The sequence below is a fragment of the Psittacula echo genome (genome assembly GCF_963264785.1).
Source record: "Psittacula echo genome assembly, chromosome: Z".
Lineage (NCBI taxonomy): Eukaryota > Metazoa > Chordata > Aves > Psittaciformes > Psittacidae > Psittacula > Psittacula echo.
Window position 1 is genome coordinate 88,838,152 of NC_137742.1, and position 26,334 is coordinate 88,864,485.

General features: G+C 34.4%; 1 protein-coding gene across 1 annotated transcript in view; it reads left to right on the plus strand.

The window, feature by feature from the left end:
• The window catches only part of RPGRIP1L (RPGRIP1 like), a 79,026-nt gene that overhangs the window by 26,423 nt on the left and 26,269 nt on the right, over positions 1-26,334 (plus strand). Inside the window, exons 11-23 of the mRNA XM_080637095.1 lie at positions 2,516-2,643; positions 7,774-7,880; positions 8,112-8,162; positions 9,344-9,523; positions 10,166-10,283; positions 11,222-11,674; positions 13,356-13,507; positions 15,681-16,047; positions 18,701-18,912; positions 20,105-20,188; positions 21,443-21,511; positions 22,806-22,983; positions 24,087-24,184. Of these exons, the coding sequence (XP_080493221.1) occupies positions 2,516-2,643; positions 7,774-7,880; positions 8,112-8,162; positions 9,344-9,523; positions 10,166-10,283; positions 11,222-11,674; positions 13,356-13,507; positions 15,681-16,047; positions 18,701-18,912; positions 20,105-20,188; positions 21,443-21,511; positions 22,806-22,983; positions 24,087-24,184 (2,197 nt within the window). The remainder of the gene's footprint in view (positions 1-2,515; positions 2,644-7,773; positions 7,881-8,111; positions 8,163-9,343; positions 9,524-10,165; positions 10,284-11,221; positions 11,675-13,355; positions 13,508-15,680; positions 16,048-18,700; positions 18,913-20,104; positions 20,189-21,442; positions 21,512-22,805; positions 22,984-24,086; positions 24,185-26,334) is intronic.

The following is a 26,334-nucleotide window of genomic DNA, read 5'->3' on the forward strand; positions in this document are numbered from 1 at the left end:
CAAGAAATGATAAATACAAACGGCTCATTTAATTATAACTGTTGTTTCATGGCCAGTGTGTTCTGTTGCCCATTTGAACAATGTGACTTTACTACAGCTAACCTGTTGCTAGCAGTGGATAGGCCAGTGTCCACAGGTGCCAGATAATTAATAAATACTTCCTTCTTTTTTTTTTTTCTAATGGAGAAAAAGAGGCATAAACCCAGTCTTTGCTAATGTTATTTTTGGGGAAATTCATTTGAAGTTGATGGGAATTTTGCCAAAGGCAAGACTGAGGAACTGGATCTGAAAAGTTTACAAAGAACAAATATGAATTTGTCAATTGACTCTTATTATTTAGTCCGTATCTAAGAAAACAATTTGTTTGCATAAAAGGTTTGGTGTAATTGTTTTCATATGACCTTGTAATGCAAACCTAGCAATGCTTAAACCCCCTCCAAAGGAAATGGTGCCAGATGTGGTTGACCATTTATAGTTACCCAGATGGCTCCAACTCCACTGAAATACAGTAAATGTGAAAGAAATTCCACATGAGTTCAAGTAAAAGTAATCTTAAAATTCAAAGGAAGAAAATATCAGAAGTCGACTCAATTCAGATTGACAGAAACATTAGCATTATAGGCTTGGGTAAAATCTGTCTTCCAAAATGTTTCTCATTTAAACATCTTAAAATCTGAATTACTATCAGAGTAATCGTCAATGGTTTTTCTGCCAGAGTAGCCTTTTGAAAAACTAAAATAATGTGTAGCTACATCTTGATGTGAAATTATTGTGCCTAAAGTTAACAAGTGCACATGTTACTAGGTATCATGGTCATTAAAATTTTAAAACGTGTTCGGAAGTGTGGCAACTAAGGATATTTGGCATCTTGCTAAGATTTACTCTTCCCTTATGGGAGCCAATCAAACTTTGAAGAGTGGTAAGTCTAAGTGTTATACACCCTGTGTCTCTTCTGTAGCTGTACAGTGTTATGGAAATGAACGTGCATTCACTGCATTATATTTGCTGCACACTATCTCCAAAATTATAGCAGAGTGAAGTATTAATGTAGGACTTAGAAGCATTGCTTAAGGTCATGTGAGCTATAAAAGACACTCTATCACACTGTAAGATGGTATATGCCTAGAGAACTGTATAAATAGGTGAGATTAGATACAGTCTGAGAAAAAGACAAAATACAGAGAAATAGAACTGGTTTTATGAAGATCACAAATCAAGAATATAAATTCTTGCCATATACTTAAGAGTCCATAGTTCATGCTATAATATTTTTTTCTTTAATCTTAAGGCCATTCTTCAAATATATTAGATAAAAATGCACTTCTGTGTACTTTATGTAGTCATAGCCATCAAAACAGACAGTTCTCTTTCAGTCAGCATCTACAGTAGGTAAAGCTATGTGGGCTGTCCTTCTGTGGTATTTCCTTCTCCTCTATGTTTGGTTGAGGCTTTCGTTGCATAAATCTCTGGGAGAGATAAATTGATAGACAGATATCAGAAGACGTTTTTATTTAGCTATAGATTTATATTTTTTTTAACTAGTGAGCTTCACCAATGTGAAAAGTAGAGGAACTCACTGTTTTTCTAAAAAACCCTACAATTTCTGATTTTTCACAAAGTACAAAACTGAATAAACTGGTTTATGACTGGTTAAGATGAAAGACAATTTTCCAGACGATAGGAATGCAAGTATTGAATAGTAATAATATGAAGACCATAGCAGTCATTGTCTAAGTTACATGAAAGCACATTGCATTACTTACTCTTTTTACCTACTGTAAATTATATAATGTACTTAATTTGATTTCAGTCGGAGTTAAACATTCTGTTGTGGTTTCCGCAGTTCTAATTCTGTGTCCATGCAATCCTTATTGCACAGAGATTGGTGACTTCTTAGTAAATAATGTGTTACAGGCAGAAGAGTTACTCTAATTTCTTGCCCACCTCTGTTTTTTATTTCTCAAAGTAGGAGAAATATAACTTCATATGTACTTCTTAATCAGTATCAGAATTGTTGTTTTACAGTATGAGAAAACTGTTGTCACTTTGTGGTCAACATTTCTTTGAATGGGCAACTGACTTTAGGCTCTGCGTGTTTCACAAATTTAAAAGAAATCAGGTGGGTGATCCCAGTTCTCTACATTAAGAGGTTTTGTATGTGGAAAGAATGGTTTTGTCAGTTGTCAGTTGCTGAGGTTTGGAATTGTGGATTACTCTGGGATATGCATCTGAATTCCTTTTCTAGTCCCACAAATGTTGCATGCTGCCAACTTTTCTGATTTTGGAGCTCTAAATTGAGGCCAGTTCCTTTGCTCATCCCACATACTCTTTCATGTTTTTTAACCGCAGCCTGAGAAAGGCGCCTTGGTTTCAACAGCAGCAGACCAGCATATGTTTACTTAATTCCTGAGACATGATGACAGTGGTCTCTATGCCACTAAAAGCTTTTTTCTTTATTATATTCTGTTGAAGCTAATTTCTAAAAGTTTTTCATATGCCACATGTTTTATCGCAGTGTCTTCAGTATGACCCATGAACAGCAATGGAAATTAAAGGAACAGCAACTGAAACTGCAAATTGCTAAACTAGAGACTGATTTAGCAGACAAAAATGAAATCCTTGACAAGATCAAAGTAGAAAGAGGTATATTTCTGTAATAAGTATGTTTTTTCTCATGATGTGAGATTCTTCTGTGTTGGAGTTCAGGTATATTGCCCAGAGGAGTGTAGTTTCTCTTGTTGGTGATTTCAGAGCTGCCTTTTAAGTTGATCAATATGCTTAAGTTATGACTAGCTGTTAAGTACAAAAATTGATCCAGTACAGGTTTTGTGCTGAATGAGGATCATATAACTCCAGCTGCATTCAATGTTCATCTGTTGGGTTAATATTTACTCTTTATTCTGTATTTCTCCACTTCTCTACATTGAAAATTGTTATGGAAAGATGACTATCTGACAGTCCCTCTCAAATTATAAACAACTATTTTATTTACTGTACAAAGGTACATGAAGCCTGTATCAGCCCTTGAACATGTTTAATTGTCTTTCAACATTGTGAATTCATAATTTTTTTTATCTTTTCAGTACACAGTAATCTTTATTTACAGCTATGTACATTTAGAAGAAAACTGTTATTGTAATATACTGAACAGATTATTTCGTATGTGTTTTTCCCATGCCATAAGAGAACTTCTCAGTGGATCTTTAAGACCTTGCAATGCTTTGGTTTTTTTATCTTAGTACTGCTATATACTGTGGCAGCAAAGTTTATAAAATGAGAGCACAGGCAGTAAGTAAACTAAGTATTTTTAGAGTTGATTCTTCAAATGTGTATTTTTAAATGGTGAATTTCTGTGAACAGTCTTAATAGAATGAAGTAGGCCAATTTGCTGTGAATAATTCTTAATGATTATAGCTTGAGTTTGGCATGTACTTACTATCAAGATTCAAGTAGCTCTACTGAGTTCAAATACCACATTAAATATTTAAACATTTTTTTTGACCACAGCAAGTATTTGCAAAATTAACCTTAAGTGATACTAAAATAAAAAATAAGATGGCTTAAGCTATAATAATACAAAGTTATGTCATATTGACAGAGACAGTTGCTTATGACACCTTGATTATGCAATGCAAAATTTAAAGTGATACTAAGAGCTTGAAAATGTTATAGGCCATACTGTTGTTTGGCTAAGATGAATGTGAAAAATCGGGCGACGCCTTCCGTCTTCTGTCATTCTGTCCTTGCCTGAGTGGCAAGACTTTACCACCCCATCCACAGGTTGGCTTGCTGTACTCTTAAACTGGATCACCAGGTTACTATACTTTCCATTTCTATTGAATTGAATATGCTGGCAGATTGAGTAGATGTTGTAACAGCCTTCAAGGCCTATATCTAGGATTTGATTACAGCTTCTTGTCTAACAAAACTTAGGAAGTATAAGTTTCTTCAATCACACACTTCAGCATACTTGTCTTTGCTGAACATCCCTTTCAGTTCAGCAGGAAAACTGAAGTACTGTTTGCCTTAACCTACTGCCTAGAACTGGTGTAGAAACAGTGTCTTGTCTAAGCTTGGTAACTTGGCATGTAATTTTTTTTTTTTCAAAACCTCTTTTCCAGGACTAAGAAAGATGTTAAAATAAATGAAGTCTTGAAAATTTTTAATGCTACAGGGACTAACATCATCTTGCCCTTTTCCATATCCTCCTTCAGTATTTCTCTTTTGAAGTGGTCATGTGATTTCAGTTTTAATTTTTAGTAGTATTTTTCTATCCATAACTTATGCATTTTTAATACCTAAAAGAAATATATTTAGACAGAAAACACAACAACCTATTTCACATTTTGACTATATTTGCCTGTGGGGTTTTTATTTTAGGGTATGGTATTTGCAGATGCTTTATCATCCTTCCCTTAGTCATTTGTTCTTGTGTTTCTTGTATCTTGAATATCTCCCAGATTCTCAGCCATAAATTGCAATATCTGCGTGGATCATATTTATTGTATCTTTCTGAGAGTGTTGTTTCATGCAAGTATCAAAAGGCTGATATAAGCTAATACAAAATTGAAGTTGAAACAGTTACTATAGCAAGGATTGCAATTACTATAGCAAGATATAGCAAGGACTTCTCATAAATTCATACAGTGTCTTTAGTTGTTAGTATTTATGTCTAAAAACTTTTTCTTTTTCATTAATATAATCTCATGCCTCACTGCATTTGTTGTTCATATTTATAATACTGTTTTATACAGAGTACAATATTTACTAGATGCAGTTTTTTTCATAGTTGTCTTAATGGACAAATATTTATTCTGTGTCAGTGAAAGCTGATATGTGAAATACACAAGGAAAAAATGTATTTCACTCCCTAAGTACTGTTCTTCTGCCCATAAAACTACAAAAAAAAAAATCAGCATAAAAACAGTTCCAGTTTTATTCCATGGGGTAAGAAAGAAGGCAGTCATTTTGCCGTAAATTGGACCTTCACAAACAGAAGGTTTGGCAAGGAAGAAGGGGAGATGGCATGTGATGGTGGGTAGATTATGGGAGAGTAAGAAAAATTGGTCTCATTTGCCTTGGAAGCATGTACTTTCTATTTAAGGGAAAAGACAGTGACGGTTTTCTTTGCTTCTCCCCTGCTACCTGGTTGGTACTGGTCAGTCTAGAAGAAATTTTTCTGTGAATTTATGTAGGAGGTGAACAAATGTGGAGGCTTTTGCTGATTAAGATTCTAGTTATTTTCATGTTTTGTGAATAGGTACAAATGTTTTGTGTGGAAGACACCCGTGCAAGTTTATTCAGATTAAGGTTTTGAATCGGATTGCAGATATTGGCACAATATATATTTTGATTCCAGCTGAGAAGTACAGTGTTGTACAGTCCCTTAAGTGTCTTCTAAGGCCCTTATCTACACAGAGGGCTATTTGCAACTCTGTAGTCTGCTTCCACTGGTGGCTCTGTAGCCCCTCACACAAGCTGCTGTGTAGCATTTTCCAGAGCCTCCATGGCAGTGGATTTCTCTCTTTCTAGTTCTGTCCCTGTCATAGCCTTGCTTTTGAAACCCCCTGATATTGTTGTGATGATGTGTTCTTGTGGGATGTGGTTACCAGCCGTGTGAGAATTGCCTCTTCTCTCCCCTCTCTTCTTCCCCTTAAATTGCAGTCTTTGGGTTGAAGTAGGGAAAGCAAGCTAAGCAGCAGCCAGCACGCAACGCCAACCCTGATCCAAGCATGCTGTAATCAGTGCTGATAGTATTATAAGTGGAAACAACTAATGGAGAGTTCAAGTGGCTCCTGATGAAAAACAGTGCAGTCATAGAATCATAGAATAGTTAGGGTTGGGAAAACTGAATGGCAGTACCCTCCTGTCACTTCTGTTCCATAATGGCTACTGAACTACTGAACTACTCCCTTTCCTCCTGCCTTTTTCCTTGTATGTCTTGTGTTTATACCTTTCATTAAGATCATAGAAATGCACGCTGTTGAGAATCTGGAGAGGCAACATGGACAGCGCTAAGGTAGCCTGAGCTATGCCATTGACAGATTGGCCCTTTCTGGTTCAACAAGCTGTTGAAATTGCCTTGATTTGAACAAATGCTCATTTCCCTTCCATTTGCAGGCTTGAAGTTAAATTTTTAAGCAGCAAGTGTGAATGAATGTTTAAAATGAATGCAAAAACTTCACTTGGGTTCACGTCACAAAAAGAGTGGACTGATCTTGCTGTTGTCAGAACATTCATGACAATGAGATAGAAGTCCTTGGGAAGGGATATTTTGTTTCCTTATCCCTGGAAAAAGTACCAATTCAGATCTCAGTTTATAATGTAGGGAAAAGAAACATCAGTTTGAGAGGCTCATTTTCTCTGTGGAGACCTTCCAATAGGTCTTTTAGGTAAATTGGGTGAGTCCGGAAGGCTCAATTCCTGGTAGGTGTTTCACCATCTTTTATGAAGGCCTGCCTTCTCTGCGCATTCACAAGGCAATTGTTCTCTTATTCACTTGTGAATTTTTAGCCTTTAGTGGTTTTAATTAAGTTTTCTTCTCATTTGCACAAATGCTTTGCATTTTCCTCATAACTGCAGAGAATTAAAGCCTTACTGGCGATGATGTGTTGGAATTGAAAGTGACTCTTGTGGGGTCCCAACACATGTACAAGTCAGGCTACTGTGTATAGGAGCAGTGGCATTACAGATGATTCATTTTTAGTGAAAATGTCATTTAATTTATAAACTGCAAAATTAAAACTACCATGATGTCAGTTTTTGAAGCATTTCAAAATCCTTGAGACTGGTGTCTCGACCACCTGTTTCCTGCTGAGTTTAAGCCTCTAAACTGCAAAGCTACTCTGTAAAAATAATTAAGTTGTGCATCATGCCCTGAGGGTCAGCAGAAGAGATTCCAGCATTAAAAAGACATTGTGAAATATTTGATTTAAAGCAGTAGAATAGATTCTTAAATCCCATGAGTGCAGATGGGAATCACAAAGGCAAATACTTGCACCTCAGGTTGACAGTTAACGTTTACATTATTCTAACCTAAAATACGAGTTCATACTACCTAAATCCATGGTATGAGACTGTAACTGTGGGACTTCCAAAAAAGCACAGGAAAAAAAATGGAAGGGGCAAAAAACTTTGTTATCAAGAGAATAAGGAGTTTGACCAAGGAGAAAAGTGAGAGAGTACTTTTGTTCCTTAGAAACCTCAATGAGTCTGAGAAAAGCTTGCTTTTAAAACTTTTTCATGTGAAAGAAGGTATATTGTTATAACTCAATTATTTCACCTAATCCTTAAGTTTTTTCTCAGATCTTACTGAGCAATCATTGTGGATGTAGCTATGCATGAGTGGGTATTTGTGTAGAATCTGTGTAACCCTCTGCCAGTAAACTTAATGGTGTTTACTCATTCAGATTGGCAGTTTTATATTCTACTTCCTTCTTTCCTCTCTCCTTCCAAAACAGGAAGCTGTACTCAGTTGGGGGTATCTTTCTATTTAGAAATACACGTAGTGTAGATTTTTCACACTGTAGGTTCCCTTTTAGTGAAACTAAGAATAGTTTGCTTTTTGTTTAATACATACACCTATACCAGATCAAAGAGAAGTAGTTTTCTATCCCTGACTTTGTTAATACTAAAGATTTCCCTATACAAAATAAATTAGTTTCTACATTTAAAAAGTGAAAATTCATGCATTAATTCATATGAGAAAGTAGGTTTATAGTTTTTATAATTATGTTGCATTAAGTAAAATGTTTTGTTCTTTTTGACATTAAGACCAAAAGGAAAAGCTGGTGCAAGAGAACAGAGACCTGCAGTTACGCTACCTGGAACATAAGCAACAGCTAGATGAACTGAAAAATCGCATGAAATTTTTGACCAAGGTGAACTCTTATTTCTGTTTAGAATACGAGCAAAAAAAAAACATTCCGTATTTTGTGCTTAGCACAAATACTTCTTGAAAGTAAAACAATACAGAAATATAACTGCTTATTTATTCATGCCATCAAGCAAAATGTCATGTCTAGTGAGAATGCATCTTGTTATTCTGAACATATTTCTTCAATATCCATTCACATCTGATAACACCTTTTCATTAAGTATTTCTGTTTCAGGAAAGTGATATTGATGTGGCAGAACTCGGTGAAGCCGTCTTGCATATAAAGGTACCTAACAAAGAATAAGCATATAGGGGATTGGAGCTAGGTGATCTTTAAGGTCCCTTCCAACCCAAACCATTCTATGATTCTCTATATTTTGCGTTTGGTTGATCATTACTTTACATGTTTTCTACACAATTCCTAAGTTTTTCAAGGGCTGCTTTATTTGTGCATCTTTCAGTAGCTAATGCTTCAAGCTCGTAAGTGTGCTTTTATCATCTTTCGATTTCAGTGAAGCAGAAGGGAAGATGAAAAAACTGCCAGGATGAAACCTAGATTTATGTAGATAATTGATTAACTTTTTATGTTAGAATGAAACCAGATCCACAAGCATTTTTTTGAAAAACCTCTTTTTTCTCAGTTAAACTACTTAACCACACCAGCTTGTTCTTCCTATAATGTTTATTAAAAAATATGTTTATTTATTAATTCTTTCTTAATTATTACTAATTTATGGGGTATACTATAAGCATGGAAGTTGTAAAATGCAATACAGCAATGCTTAGCAACTTTGTTTATTAAAACAGAAAAACAAAAATAGCCAGAAAATGTTAATTTTTTTTCTCTCGTACAAATTGAAAATGAAGTGGGGTTGAGGGGAAAAAATCAGTGAAAAAATAAGTGTGCATTAAGTTTACACTGTTCCAGGGAGTTAGGGTTTATTTTCTTAAGTGTTTACTATAAATGGTATCTTTTTCTGCTGCTGAAATGCAAATGATAATTCTATAAAGATAATGAACAAAAGAAAGGAAAACAAACAAAATCCAAAAGCAAACAAACGAAAAACCCAGATGGAAATTTAAACTCCAGTATTAATAACAGAAACAATGTAGACTTGAGAATAATAATACAGGTTTTGTACATTCACTGAAGCAGGATTATTGATTATATAAAAGACATATATATTAAGGGGTTCCTATTTTCACTGGATAGACAGGGGTGATTGCTTCTGAATATCTCATACATTTTAATTGATTCCTGGTAATCACAAGATTACATTACAGAATACAATCCTGACACTGATCTACCTGATTTGTATTTTTTTGTGTTACTACATGCTCAAGATTTACCAAATAATGCTTACTGTTCTTCCAAAACTATATCCCAGTATTATGTTTAACCGAACACAAATACTTCCAGATATATTTGCAAAAGTGTGTTTTAGTAATTTTCAAAATTTGCTCCAGGTTCAAAAGCAGCAGCAAAATGGGGACCTTGTGTTTTTGGAAAAAGTAGAAGATGATAACCGTAAAGATTTAGAGCATTCCATGCGGGAGCTGCAACTAACACATGCAGAAACAGTGCAAGAACTGGAAAAGACAAGGAATATGTTAATTCTGCAGCACAAAATTAACAAAGATTACCAGGTACTAAATTCTGCTCACAGTGGAAAATAACCTGATAACATTTTTAACATTTGTAGCAGTAAAACTTTTCGTAATTAAGACTTGCAAATTCAGCAACAGAGCCAGTCTGTTTTTAGGTAACCTAACATAAGATTTGCTGGTTTTGAAAGCGTTGTTTAGAAGCATGAGATCCAAATTACTTTAATTTTAGTCTTTTAACCCACCCTGGTCAGATCCCTTTCTTGGGATTATCTCTGAGCTCTTATCAGGTCCTCACAGGGAAAAGAGTAAATGTATTATCAAATAATTATCTTTTTCCAGAACAGCCGGCTTTTACTGTCTTGTGCTGGGTAATTGCAAATCGTATTTTGACTTTTCATTCAATTAGTCTAAGTTTAAAATAACAAAATCATTAGGGAAACTTGTTAGGAGCATTGTCCTGAAAGCATAACTAGTTGGTTTTTCATAATAATGTTTTTAGATTTTGCTGCAATTTCAACTGATGGCTGTATTGTATTACTGAACTAAAAACTGCTGCTATTTTTGTGTTCTTTAAATGTTCTTTTCTGAAATCTAACTGTATTTTAACCTGTAGGTGAAAGCATGTGCAGCAGTAGTGTAGACAAGCCTCGAAAGTCCTTTTTACATGCCAATTTTTTTCAGAATGAAGTAGAAGCAGTGACACAAAAGATGGAAAGCCTACAAAAAGACTATGAGGTAAAACTGGAACAGTATGTCCATCTTCTTGATATTAGAGCTGCACGCATCAGAAAACTAGAAGGTATTTTCCAAGTACATTCTTCTCTCTTTTTTTTCATATTTCATGTCTTGCAAATTATTGTTGTAAATTTCTTCTTCAGTGCTTCTTTGAAACATTTTTCCATTCTTAAAAATAGTAATAGGTCAGTTCCTTCATGGAGAATTATCTGTGTTTTGTGTTATTGAATTAAATGATGAAGTTATTAATCAAACAAAATTCAACAAAGCAAGTTTATGCTGCAGCTATTGATGAATAAGAATGAAACCACCAAACTTAGATTTTTTTTTTTTAAATGAACATTTATGGTCAACCTTTTATTTTGCTGTCCTATCATTACATAATCATTTCATATGTTGCTAAAAATCCCAAAGTCATGGTATAATATGCCAATGAAATATTTCAATCTGATGGATTTAAAATGTTGGTTTAATGACTTCAGTGTGTAAGATCCTTACATGTAAAGATCTTTGCTGATAATTCTGTCCACTTGGGATATTACAGAGGATAGAGGTCAAATGTATTCTTCCCCTGGCAAATATAGTTCAACCTTACCAACATACATATCTTTAGTCTGTTTTTGCATTTGCGTAGTCATACTTATTTGGATCATTGCATGAGACTTCTGAATTTTTGCTTGTTAACTCCCTAGTAATCTGACAATAATTGTTAGGGGCCTGTGTCTATGTATATTGAAGCAGCTCTATTGTGGAGGTATTCTTGGTTGTTGTCAGTTGTTGTGCTAAATATCAGTCTGTATTGGTTGTTGTCTTGGTTGTGCTAAATGAGCACCAGATGTATGACTTTAAATGTCTAATTACTTTTTTGGCAACACTTTTAAGAAAGTAACATTGTTAATATAATTGGATTATGCTTTTTTCCTCTCTATTCAGTCATTAATTACACTTGATTTTTAAACAAGATGGTCATGTTGTAGCTCTATTTTATTTTATTTGTTGCAGCCCAACTAGGAGATATCGTCTATGGTACAAAACCATATAAATCCAAACTGAAAATATTGCCAGGTGATCCAGTGGATGAGTTTGATGAAACTTTACATTTACAAAGAGGAGAAAACCTTTTTGAAATTCATATCAGCAAAGTGATCTTCTCTTCTGCCATTACGCAGGCTTTTGGTGTCTGTGAACCTGCAACTTTTTGTACTTACTCATTCTATGACTTTGAACTTCAGGCAACCCCAATAGTTTATGGGCATACCCCATCATATGACTTCACTTCTCAGTACCTCGTGCAGGCTGATGACTGCTTTTTGCACTATATGCAGCAAAATAGCATCACATTTGAGGTTCATCATGCATATGGCACAGATTATGAAACAATTGCTGCATGTCAACTAAAGCTTCACGAAGTCTTGCGAAACAATGGGAAGATCTACAGCACAGCGAATTTACTTGGTAATTAACATATCAAAATTTACCCTTTTTGATGCAGTGTTGTAAGTGACAAATAAAATGTATTTAAGTATTAAGTACATATTAAGTAACAAGTAACATGAATTCATGCATTAGTATTTCAAAAGGAAAAATAAAAAAGCTTCAACAACATGATATTTCCTGGTGGATGTGCAGCATGTTCTGGTGGTTTCGCCTACAGTTGTGGGAGAGCTCTGACAGGTACAATTTTGCCCATAATGGCTGAGGACAAAGATGGTATTAATATAGTGATCCTGAAGTATGTGACATTAGAAGTTTGTGACATGCTGGAAATGGCATTAGAGAATCTTGTCTTAAAATAACAAGTGATTTTTTGTCTTACATAGATGTTACTTCCAAAGGGTTACTTCATGTAAAGAATGTGTTAAATTCTTTATACATGTAAAGAATTTTAGTGAAAGATAATATCACCTTACTCAACAAACTTATACAAAAACAACATGGAGAAAAGTAGTAGAGTGTTGTACTTGATTGCATTGTAGTACTACTCATGTTAGAATTTCTCTATAAATACTCTAGAGAAGATATATTTAATATGAATAAGAATATATCTTAATATGAAGAAGATAATTTAAAATGAGACTGATACTCTTTTTAATTTTGCTTTATTATTTTATATACTGTTAATTGTGTTTTTGCTAAACTCAAGTTTCTTTCATCCTCTGAGACTGTGCTGGTACTGAATTAAGGGGTTCCCACATAATTAAACTGTGAAACATACAGTAATTTCAGTAAGACTTGTATTATGTTTAAGTGAAATTAAATTATTCTACTTTTGGTATGCAATTTCTGTAGCAGGATATACACTAAGCAAACAAAAAAATAACAAACAAAGCATAAACATTTCTGCATTATAAGACTATCAAACATCAGTGCCTTATATCTGGCCCAGATGTCATAAATACATCCCGTTATTCCTTATGAGTAAGTAAAGGATTACAGCGGTTGTCATTTAAAGTGTTAAGTCAGACGTCTTCATATAATAGTCGTAAGGCATCAAAAACGTGTAAATGATGGTGATTACAGTTAATAATACTTCACATAGGAGCATCATCTCTGGAGGTGTTGGGTTTGGTTCTGTGCGTTTTCTTCCTTTAATTCATTGTGTTAAATAATTTTAAGATAGTCTGGACAAACCTTTTTTTTAAGAAGTAATTGATATCCTGTGCTGCTTACTTTTTCTTTTAGAAGTATTTTGTCAGATCAGTGGATGCAGAGACCTCTGACTGTCCACTTCTGTCAAAATTTGGTTTAATAAGCCATTTTAAAGTCCTATTTTGCCAATGATTTAAACTACATACCACTTTATAGGACATTTCCAACTGTTGACATGCAAAACCATCCTTACCTTTATTTGCTTTATAGAGATTAAAATAAAGAATTTGAGTCTATAGCTTGAGCAATAAATATTGCAGATTATAATATGAAAAAATGGCCATGTGCCAGTTTTGGATCAGATACATAGAGCTAGAGGAATTGTTTCTGTTTCTAAAATGAACTTCATATCTGATGTCACAAACACTGTCATAATACGTAGTTGTGAGGTAACTAATCCTCAGTTCGTGGTGTTTCCTAGCTTTTGACTTAAGGACTTTAATGTTGGAAAAAAATTGATGCAATCATGTATGTGTTTATTCCTTAGGAGTCAAAGGAAACATTCAAAATTATGGTACCGTAGAATACTGGTTAAGGTTACGAATTCCTATGGATCAAGCTATTAGTCTCTACAAAGAAAGGTCAAAGGCTCTGGGGTATTTAATCACCAGTTTTAGGGAACATGAACAACCATCCCAGGTAAGTTTGTGTTTGATCTTCTATCAAAAGAGAATAAACTGTTGAATATTACTTTTTTCATTTCAAAAAGTTTAAGTCTTGATACATTCAAGGTTAACAGAAGTTAAAGGTTCTTGAACTGTAAAGTATCTACAGCAGTGGAATGACATTCACTAGGAAATGAAAATTTTCACTAGAATATTTAAAATTATTATATTAAATTTCTTTAGCCTGCAAGTGCCAGATTTTCTAACATTTTGTTCTAGTTCAATAGTGACAAATTTTAAACAAGCTGCATGTCAGATCAGCTTTTTTTTTTAAGATGGACAATGAAGAGAATTTTGGTAATATGCACTGTATAATGCGTATGTAAAATGCACTGTATAATCATGTTTAAGAGTCACAGCAGAAAAAGAAGGGACTTTCAAAAATCTTTAGCAATTGTTTAAGAAACAAAAACTATCAGGTTGAAATGTATGAATTGAAAAATTTTAAGTTTCTAATGGGTATGGGGGTTTTTTTTACCTATAGCTGTTTAAATTACAATAAGTCTGGAGTAACTTTAATGTTTTATATTATATATAAATATAAATATTTATATTATTATAATGTAAACTTATAATACTATCTGAATGCTTTTCATGATGTAATCTGAGAAGTATGTTTAGTGCATGAATTCTATTAAAGGTCAGTGTAGGTAACTTCGGAATAACTTCATGTTTAATAACGTGACATTTGCTTTAAATCTGATTTTTAAAAGAATCAAAAGTATTTTAAGCTACTCACAAAATCTGGCTCTTGTTAAATGCAAAATTCTGTGATTTAGTTTTCTATATTTTTGATTACGTTATTTCTAACTGTGTTGCTAACCCAAACACAGTTGAAAGGTAAGGCATGTGGAATAGTGCATTTTATTGTCATTAATGTAAAACTGCAAATTCAAACATGGCAACTGAAATATATGGATTATGTGGGAGAAAATAAAATAGGAAAAATGGCAGAAATTAAGAACATCTTCTGTAGAACTGCTTGAAACACCACTTTTCAGAAATGTTTCATGGTGGAAACTAAAAGTTACAAAGCTGTAGCAGACGGTTGCGTTATATTAAGGGTTCTGTCAGTCTGCAGCTGCAAAAGTAGCTTGAGCTGTGTGTTCCAAAATTTAAGCTTTCATTAGTTAAACATAATGAATAATTTTCTGTCCTGTGTAGCAGCAGAAATCATGGAAGCATGAACTGTACATAAGCAGCTATAATTTGGGGTTTTTTCCCCAATGCTGTATGTAGCCAGAAATAGTAGTCTTAAAGGTGCAAACTGTCATGTTTGACTTTCATGTTAGCTATTTCACTGTGGATTATTTAAACAAAATATTTAACATTTTATTGCACAAAATCAAATTGATACATGTTTCCCCCAGACAGAACTCTGACTTAACAAGCAAGATAATTATATACAGTTAATGAAAGTAGTTGTGATACAGTACAGTAAAGGAGAGCCTTTTGAGATAGATGGGGATTACTCATTTAAGATAGTTATATTATTTGTTTTCTTCTTAATCTTGAAGTTTTTATTAAAATGAATTTCTCAGTTTGCCAACTATGGGTTCCATGGTATGTACAGGTCATGCTGATAGGTAGTTCAAAAAAACCTGTGATATCATTGAGATTTTTAATTTATCTCAAACACTAATTGTTACTCTTCACATGCTGAGTTCTAGTTTTCATAAATGGTTTATGTAGGTAAAGGTTTGGGAGAAAGCCAAAAACAGGAATCTGCTGTGCAATTTTAATTATTTAAAAGTATACATATATAGAAGGGACTACAATTATAAAAATTTCTTGACACAGAATAACTGTCAAGGTCAGAATCCTTCAAAGTGGCACTAGATATGAATCACTCCTAAAACTGTGGTCTTCACTGCTTTGTAGATAATCAAATGACAAGTAGATCGTAAAACTTTAGAAGATTAAAGCAAACAATCACTGACCTGAAAGGATTAACTTCATTTTCCCTTATACCAACAACCCAAGAGATGTCGCTCAATTTATAGAACAAGTAATATTTTGACATTTTAAATTAAACAGTAGTTGGAGTGTTGTTGAAATAATGTCATTTGTTCTATTTATATAGTTTTCTAGAATTCGCCAGCATAAGAATTCTAATGGTTTTAATTTAACTTCTTTTTCATTTAAAGCAGCAGATACTCAGAACTGCCCAAGTCAGCACTTCAACAGATGGCAATTTAAATGAACTCCACATTACAATAAAATGTTGTAATAATCTACAGTCCCGAAAAAAACATCTTCAGCCAAATCCTTATGTTGTCTACAAGTTCTTTGATTTTGCAGACCATGATACTCCTATCATTGCTAGCAACAACAACCCACAAATAGATGACCATATGTGTTTCCAAGTGCCAATGAATGCAGAGTTAGACCGATACCTAAAATCAGAATCCATAACCTTTTATGTATTTGATGATGATGAAACGGAAGAAGGTTCTTATGTAGGGAAAGCCAATGTGCCTCTTATCTCTTTAGCACATGACAGATCTATCTCAGGTAAGAATTAGACTTCTTTAAACTTAACAAAATCTTTACATCCTCTTTTGTAACTCTTTAAGTCTCTCTAAGAATCAAACTAAAGGAAGGCTCTGCAGAGCGATCTGGACAGGCTGGATCCATGGGCCAAGGCCAATTGCATGAGATTCAACAAGGCAAAGTGCTGGGTCCTGCACTTGGGCCACAACAACCTCATGTAATGCTGCAGGCTTCGGGAAGAGTAGCTGGAAAGCTGTCGAGTGGAAAAGGACCTGGGGGTGCTGTTTGATGGCTGTTGAATATAAGCCAGCTTGTGCCCAGGTGGCCAAGAAGGCCAACAGAATTCTGGTTTGTATCGGAAATAGTGTGGCCAGCAAGACAAGGGAAGTAATGATCCTCCTGTACTTGGAACTGGTGAGGCCACACCTCAAATAATGTGTTCAGTTTGGGGCCATTGGCTCCCAAAAAAGACATTAGAGGTGCTGGAGAGTGTCCAAAGAAGAGCAGCAAAGCTGCTGAAGGGTCTGGAGCACAAGTGAGGAGTGCCTGACAAAGCTGATGATGTTTAATCTGGAGAAAAGGAGGCTGAGGAGGGAACCTTATTGCTCTATACAACTATCTGAAAGATGATTTCTTTTTTGTTTTTCTCTTTTCCCAAGTAACAAGTGGTATGTTGAGAGGAAAAGGCCTCAAGTTTTGCCAGAGGAGGTTTATGCTGAATATTAGGAAAAACATCTTCCCTGAAAGGGTTGTCAGGCACTGTAACAGGCTGCCCAGGGAAGTGGTGGAGTCACCATCCCTGGAGGTATTGAAAAGACCATGTAGATGTGCCACTTGGGGACATGGTTTAGTGGTGGTCTTGGCAGTGTTATGTTTACAGTTGGTTTTCGTGATCTGAGAGGTCTTTTCCAACCTCAGTGATTCTATAAACCTGTATCATTCTTGTCTGACAGAATTTTAACTCCAGTGAGATCCTGGAAGTAAATTTTGCATCTCAGTGTTACTTAAGACATGGCTAGTGAAAAGTCTGTCAGAGCTCTGGAACTGATGAATGATTTTTTAATATAAACATTAAACTTCAAACATTAGAGAAAGAAAAGACCCAGGGAGAGAAAAAAAATTCTAATATCGCTTGTTTACTAAGACAGTACTAACAGAACATTCCAGTATTGTTGGATTGTGACTCAAACTTTAAAGTGGTGTTTGGTTTTGTGATTTATCTGTGAACTGAAGTCCAATCTGTACCTTACAGAGTGGATAATAATAATAGAATTTCCCCTCTTGACATTTTCTGAGATTTAAGAGAAAGGAGTGAATGTTTTCTTTAAAATCCACAATTAAAAAAAAAAAAAAAATCAGAAAAATGTGTGTCCAAACATTCGTTTATCATGCTCCTAAGAAAGTTTTTTTAAATCCCTTTTTTGTTCTCTGTACTGGCCCAGGTACAGAATAATTATGATTTGATAAATTATTATAATTGGAGTGATGTTATCAGTCTAGCACTGACTGAATTTAACTGCTTAATTAATTATGTTTGATCTCTGTCATAATAAAGACTTTCATCTTGCAGAGATGGGATTTCCCATATTCCAACTTGTGTCTGTAGGCTGTCCTCCTCCTGCTGTGCACTTCTGATTGTGTCTTTTCCTCACCCTTCTATTAGGTGGCAGTAAGATCCCCACTGAGCCTCCTCTTCTGAAAGTTGAACAGATCACTTCTTTAAGCCTCTCCTATGCCATGCGCTCCACTGCCCTGAAGTTCTCTGCAGCCCTCTACTGGACCTGCTCCAGAATGCCAGTGTCTTGTGCTGGAGAGGTTAAAACTGGACATAGTATTATAAGTGCCATCTCGTAGGTATTGGAGGGAAATTGTGACACCTCTGGACCTGCTTGACTGCCTTTTTATTAATACAGGCCAGGGTGTAGTTGGCATTCTTTGCTGCAAAGACCCATCCTCACTGGCTTGTATTTGTCAAACAGGACCAGCTCTTATCCTGCAAGGCTGCATGTGGCCAGTCAGCCCCCAATCTTGTGCTACTGTTTGAGACTGCTCCTGGGCTGATGCAGGATTTTGCATTTGGTTTTGTCAAATGTCATGAGGTTTCCATCAGGCCATTTTTCTACAGTGTGAATAGCAGCTCTGCCTTCAGTGCATCAGCTGCTCTCTGCAAGCTGATATCAGTTAATATGGTATTTATAATATAAAAGCTGTTTAATTATTTTATTGCCAACTGTAAGATAATTTAAACATATGGCTCTATAATTATTCAATGTAAATGGAGACTAGGATAAAATCTGTAAGTGAATTTAGTGTGTTTCTTCTTGATAGGTTTAGCTTCTCACAGATTTTTAAAACTTACATTTTCTTTAATAAAAGTTAGTAAAATATGGAAATGTCTTAGATCTTTTGAAAGATGTCAATAACAATATAATCTGGTATTGGATTATCTGAGGAACCTACAGGACATCTTGAACTTACTCAGTAATCCAGTCCCTTTTAAATTCTGTATTTTGAATGTCCACAGTGTTATATTGGGCATTTTGACACTATTAGCTTCTAAAATTAAGACTTTTAAGTCACTTAATTCCTGAAACCCATTCAGATTCGTATTACGTTTTCTTGTATAGGTATAGAATAAGATAATTTAGAGAAGATATTTACATTTTGTTTTCAGGTATTTTTGAACTAACAGATTCTGAAAGATATACTGCTGGGACCATCACAGTTGAATTAAAATGGGAACATGTCTACCTGCCACCAAGTGGATTAACAATGGCTGCAGACTTAGGAAATTACATTCAAAATGAGAAATCAATGGCAACTAAATTATTAGCTGAGGAAAAAATTCAGACTTCAGTCCATTCTTCTTTTACTTCACTGGTGACAGTAAGTAATTTAACAAACTCACAGAAGTTAAGAGGTATAAAAGAGCTGTTACAGCAGGTCATTTAGTTTTTCCCCAGTTACCAGGATTTGTCCTTACTGTAAAATAAATACATAGCACAAATACTTCGTATAACTACCATCTTCAACTTCCTTTGGGAAGTAAAATCATTCTTGTGTCCAAAACTTTTTAAAGACTTTTATACTGGTAGATAGCTGATTAGCAAAAGGGTGGGGGGAAAAGGGAGGAGATACAACATCCATTAAATGTCTTCCCTATAAATTTAGTACTTATTTTTTTAAAGTACTTATTACTCTTTCCAGTGTAGATGACCTGCATAAAATGTAGTCACATGCTTGTGTAACTTCAGGGGTATGCTTGAAATTTATGACAGTCATGAAATTAGCTATTTTTTCTATGGTCTCCTAGAAGCTCAGACAGAACTCAATCAGCTTTGAGCCGAAACAAGTCTTAATCAGCCAGACACAAGCCATATATACAGATACATAGGTGTATTAGCACTATGCTCTTTGTTATTATGGTGTCTGGAGCGTGGTGCTAATACCAAATAGCTTCTTAAAAATCACTCATAAATTAAAAGTACTGTAAAGATTTCGTGTGTGTGTGTAAAAATCAGTGGAATATGTTAAAAAGCAAAGCATTAAGAGTAATAAACCACTTTATTATTTTTGTCTTTGTATTATAATATCATGACAGAGCTAATTATGGATGTATTTTTTTTTAATTTTGCAACTATTAACAGTCTTGTTTTTGTTTCTTGTTAAAATTTTCCAAGGGGAGTGGTGTAAGGAAAGGTGTTAAAGGTACACTAAGCCTACACAAGAAAAAAAATCAAGCACTCCATAAAAGATAATAATAAATCATTCTGCCACATACATGATACCACTAACTTGAATCCTACAATTGTTTCTTACTTGGAACTCATTGCATTCCACAGATGATCTGTAGAGTTTTATATTCATTTGTGGCTGAATTCAGAAAGATATCTCCAGTTGCAGAGGTTTTGCTTATTCAAACAGCATCTACATAATTTTGCCAGAATTGAATTTAGTGCAGTTAGATTTGGCTTTGAGAAAATTTGAGATTCCTCAAAATTTATTTGTAACCATCTCTAAAATAAGATGATTAGAATATGGCAATAAATGGTCTTCAGCTATGTTTATTTTATTACAGAAACCAACACCCAAACAAAGGCAGTGTGCAGCTCAAGCAGAGAAGAAGGTATCTTTCCTGGATCTTGGTACAAAACAGATGATAGTAAGTTTAAGTATTTTTCTCATGCATGTTAAAGCAAGAAGAGCTACTAACGTCTTAGTGTGAACAATTCATAGAGCTAATAATTGAGAACACTCAATTATTTTAGCAGCCCAAGACTGGGATGTCCCAGCCAATGAATGATAGCATAGTACTGCATATAGGTGGGGGATACAATACAGGAATATTTGTGTGACTCCCTCAGAATTGCTTGGTGTCCTCCACAGCTTACAAGCTTCAACTTTCATAAACAGGACAGATTCTAATAGCACAAAGCAGCTGTCTGTGCACTGTGTTTCTCAGCTGTCTGGCTTATTAATTTAAGTGTCTTTGTACAGCATACCACTTGCACGGACATATAAATGGCTCAAGAAACCAGCTTGATCCAAACAGATACTGAGTGTTGTGCTAATGAGATACACAATTTGACACAGTTCATCATCTGAGATTACACATACAATGAAAATGATGTTAATATCAGTTTACAATTCACAGGTGGTTCTGCTATTGTTTTGAGCCATACGATGTAGACTGGAAATAAGAATTAAGTAGGTCTTTCATATTTATTAAATAAAAAAAAATAATAAATGTTGATAAAATCAAATCTTTTGAGAGCTTAGATATGGAAAAATGCAATGTTTGCCATAAAGTTACACACAACATATTTATATTGAGCTGTCCAAACAGTAACTTGTCAAAGCTGGACAATTTTTCACAAACTAGGATTTCCTGAGGGAGACAGCTACTCAGTCTCCATAGTTAATCTTCATTACTGGTTGGGCAGTTCCCCTAGATGTTTTAAAAATCCAAGCCTCGATGCCTGGTTAGAGGCAAAAATACTGCTAGAACTAAATAGTGAAATAGATGGTGCTTCTGTAATATGTGAGAATTAGAAGTTCAATGGATTAAAACTGTACAGGAACAGTCTGTTTCATTTTCCTGTTTGTTTTCTGAATAGCAGAGAATCTAGTGCTTGAATATTAATGTGACACATGCCAAAGCAAGTAGTTGTTTCCAGAAAAGCAGACTCACTAGTCAGTGGAATGAGTGTTTGGTTTTCCCAAACTATTTGCCAGAATTGTCCAGCCTCACAGGCAGATGTTATAGCAGAGGATAGACACAGCAGTGCTAATGCAGGAAAGCAAAGGATAGAATTTCCTGTCCAAACACTTCTTCACCTGTAAATTTATACTTACTTTTGTGTGCTAATTGTCTGCTATATATTAAAGGTTTCCCCTAATTTCACCCATAAATTAGGGCTCTCTTGAAAATAACATGGAGCTTGCACAGAAAATGAAGGCTTCAAGAGTTCCAAGTGTTTCAGAGGTATGAGATTATTCAGGTTTTGTGGGTTTATATAATACATTGCATTTGAACTCCACACATGTTATTTCTTCAGCCATGCATCAAAAAACAAACTACTGTAAAGTAAGATCACAAAAACATCTCTGAAATATGAAAAAAGTAATTCCTTATGATGACAGTCTTTTTTTACCATTAGAAAGGAGGAATCTCATCACTTCCTTCAGTGTTTGGATGAAGTTTATTTTGTCTTTCCTCTCGAAATTACCATTTTATAGTGGGGGGGGAATGAAGAAGAAATGGAGTAACTTTGGAATATTGAGCTGGAGGAATTAAAAAGAATGGCCAAACTTTGCCTAAAGCACAGTTGGTGTGACATATCATCTGTGCCAAGGAGGAGCGTAAAGGAGACATACAGTCAGTTTCTTACAACTTGAAAACTTCAAAGATAATCTTTACAGAGTAAGACTCATAAGTGTTTGTTAACATTGTTTTGCTTTGTGTGGCTCAAAATGTGTTAGAATAGAAATAATTTTAGGCTCCAGGTGTGTTAGACTAGAAATAACTCTTCAGCTCCCTGGTTGTTCTGTGCATAGCTGAAAGTTATCTCATGAATTCTGAGGGTGGAAAGTGAGGCATCAGTGTCTTTGTGGAAAATTCAGCCCAATAGGAGAATTGTTGGATAATAAACAAGGCATAGGTCTCCAGTAAATTTCTATGGAAGATGCCATGTCTGTAATGTTATATCTGCTCATGAGGTAGTATTTTATGTAGTTGTACTGAAGAGAGAGGAGGGAATAAAATTACTTCAGAGTAATTTATGCAGTAAAGACAGGTTACCTTAGATAACAAGTTTGCATTTTGTAGCAAAGCCAGTTCTCTTTTGTATTATTTCAGTTTGCTTTTGAAATAGAAAATACTGTATGATTTAAGTTGTAAAATTGCTGAGTAAGGTGGTGTTGGGTTGGGTTGGGTTGGGTTTTTTAGGCTGAGTTTTGTAGACTGAAAGAGCTGAAATATAAATGAATATGGAAATATAACAGTCTGTATATATGTTGACAGATACCAAATTATTATAATAGTTATGTTTTCACAAATATGCGTCATTAGAGAATTTTGTCTTCTGTATCACAGTATCAATTATTTGTTACTGAATTTGACAACTTCTCATTGTTTCCTGCAGTGCATAAGCAATATAATTGTTTAAAGGCTATGTATAATTAATATGAGCCATAACTCTCTTCAAGTTTTGAACTTCAGTAACTTTTACTGTTCCATGAGTGTTACAAAGACTGTAAGTTTATCTTTTTTTGTATAGCATATGGTACCTGAGGTTAAGCAAGAAAGGCTAGCAGATGATACGGTGAACGAGATGGCTGAAAAAATTCAACAGGAAAAAGACGACCCCTCACATCTGTCAGAGGGGCAGTTGGCCAACCAAAACTCAGTTACCTCTGGAGATGAGACAGAAATAACCGAAGAATTGGAACCAGAAGGTAGAAATCATTTTTATGAATAAATAACTGTGTTTTCTTGATAAATCTATGTCTCTGAATTTTCTTAAGCATTTCTTATTAGCAGTGGAAACTGCCTTATTATGAGAAGCTTCATGACAGAAATTGTATTCTGGTATACTTTATAGCTGAAGCTGGATATTGTATATGGTCGTGTTATTTTCTTCCCAAACAGAAACTGTATTGTAATTGAATGCAAAAATCTGGTATCTGACCTAGATTCATAAAATATTAAAAGAAACCTGGCTTCTATTTTAAATGTCTTTATAGTCTCCCTTAGAACTATGCTGTTCTAAAGAATATTTTAATGAATATTCTCCTTTTGTCTGCAGATAACAGCCACTGCTGATATTGGAAATCCTTTCAGACAGTGAGAGGGGTACTATGTGTTATCACATCTGTGACATAAAGTTGTTAGAGGCAGATTTATTTAAAGATTATAGAAGCCAGGTCATCTTATTCCACCTCCAAGATTCAACTGTTTATCATTTAAATAAATGAAGTCAATGGTGCCAAGTTTGAAGCAAAAGCAAGATACTAAAATTTTATGTTCAGTTATTTGCAGTTTCCACATAAGAATTCATTAGAAAAATTGGAAAAACATTATGTTGAATACTATTGTGTTATAAGTAATTCTCTCCAGAGAAAAGAGACCTGAATGTTTTAGAAAATAAGACACATTTATATAGATCTACTTTAAAAAAAGAAAAAAAAGTACACCATGCACATGTAAAGAAGAATGTTCAACATAGTCAGAGGAAATTCACAAATTCAGGCCATATTCTTATATAAAGCTAACTGTTGTTCATACTTCAGTTCATCACAGGACTTATATCATTCCAGTCATCAACTTTCATCTGGGAAACATTACTATTTTTTGTAGCAAATCAGAAAAATAGACAGTTTAGATGACTGTAAAGGTCATTGATTTGCCACTATTAATCTTCTGCAAGGAAGAGAAGATTTACCTGGCACTTGCCCTTTATTTATTAGAAAAGCAAATATATTGCTATCAGGTTTCTCAGCAAGTCTCAGATGGACTACAAATACAGGGGCGTCTAACTCTATTGATTCTATTTTTGCAGATCAAGATGATAGACAAGAAAATGATGCCATTGAATCAATAATAACTGACAGTGATGACTGTATTGTTTCATGTCCGCTATCCAAGAATATTAAACAGGTGAGTCAGAGTATTTATGGCAATTACATGGTAAGTCTAAGAAAAATATCTTGAGCTTAATGCCCTCTAAGAGTAGCTTTGCTTATAGCTAAGGTTAGATTCAAAGGCATTTTCAATGAATGTGTTTTCCTGTTTCCATTTTAAGTAGACGCCTTTCCACAAAGAAGAAGAGAAGTTAATGTGCCTATATTGTGCATGTGGTTTATAGGTGTTTTTCTAATGGAGAAATTTGTTGTCATCTTTTCCATTATTGTCATACACACTTAGAATTAGACTTTTCTAATTAGTTTCAATCCAAAGTCAAATATTAGTCCTGCACAAAATCTATCTAACGGAAGATAGCTATTGTAATGTGAATGTCTAAAGAGCTTAGTCTTGTTCAGTTCTACCTGTTGCCTTTATGTTGGGAAATGAGCTTTTTCTGCTTCTTGCAGTGCTTTCTGAGGAAGAGGAGGATAATATCACTTGTCAGGGCCTGTCATAAATCTGTAATGCTTAGCTACCCACTATACTTCATCGCAGTATGTTGACTTGATTGAATATTGTTGAAACGGCAATTGCATAAGCTTGGGGTTGTTAATGACATATAAACCTTGCATATGTTTGTTAGTTCATCCATAGATTTATTTTTGTTCCTGTCTTCCCAACAGTTTTAGAGCTGACCATTTGTTTTCAATAAGGTTTGTACAGGTACAAGATTCAGTCACTTCAGTGTATTGTTATTTGTGGGAATGTACAGTAATAATGTTCTCTTGGCTTATTCAAAACCAGCAACTGATGAGTGTAAAGTTAATACATACAGAATAAGACAGCATAATAGGAATTTGGAAAATTTACGTAGAGTAAGTTCAATACTATAGTTTTCTAAAAAGTAAGAAAATTTTCTACTTTTAGATCTAACATTGGCTGAACAATCTTAGAAAATATGAAACTGGCACTTAAAATTCTAACAGTTAATACTCTGCTTTGTCTTAGCCTCCTTTTAAAGGACCAGGGTGTACTGTTAATATTGGTTCTAACTTTCTTTAATGTTCTGTAATTGGATAGCCTAGAGGTAGTTTGATTTTTTTGGTTTTTTAATCCCTTCTTCAAGGCTGTGTGACATCTTACAAAGTAACTAGCAACATGAAGCAGTGTTTCATATGAGAATTATTGTGCCTTTTTTTTAAGTTGTAGAAGGAATTTCAAAAAGCTGTTACTTACATACGCTGCAGTAAGACACAGAAGGTACTTTTGAAGACAGAATTGCATTGTTTATAGGTAAAATCTTGAAAAAAAATGTCACCTGTAATTTCGAGAACTAAAATGACTGCTACTCGTGATCATTAAGTCAAACTGTAATACGGTTGATCCACATCTCTCATCATCCTGTATTCTATTTTATCAAAATTATTTAAGAACACTTCTGAGAGGGTTTTGAGTGTAGGTTCATTTTAGTTCATTAATTTCTACTTCTCTCCATTGATCTGTTTCTCTGGTAACAAAATGCATGTTCAAGAAGGGTAGGTACAACAACAAAAGCTATAAGCTATTAAGACAACATGTTTGATACAAATTGTATTGTCAAAATAGACATTGCTGTGTGTGAAATCTTGGGTTAATTATAGAATACAGCATGTGAAAATTATGATTGGATTTATATTTTTTAAGATTAAAAATCGCTGCCTTTTATCTTTTGAGATAAATATCCTGCTGATAATCAAACACTGTAAATAAGACTTGTGATTTTTAGAGATCATTATGCTAATTATCCTATAAATCTGAGTTCTTTGCCAAACTGTTTAAGCCATTTAAGATCATACTGTTCCTTTTTTGCATGTTGCAAATTGGACAGTTCATGGTTATTTCTTAGATATGTTGATCATAAAGGATATCTAACAGATTTTCCAGTACTTAGCTGTACCACTTACTTCTTTCTCTTTTCTTCTTGTCTGTGATGTATAATTAATCATAGATTACTTCATTTTGTTTCATTTCATTTACAACATTTATGAGCTTCACTTTGTCGGTATGAAATGCTTGTCCCCTTCTTTCCTTTCCAAAGTGGCGTAATTAGTGTTAGCATCTTTTTTAACAGGCTACATAAAGTTTAGTGGCTGGATGAAATCAAGTCATTAACATAATGTGCTATACAATTTGCCCCTATCTCT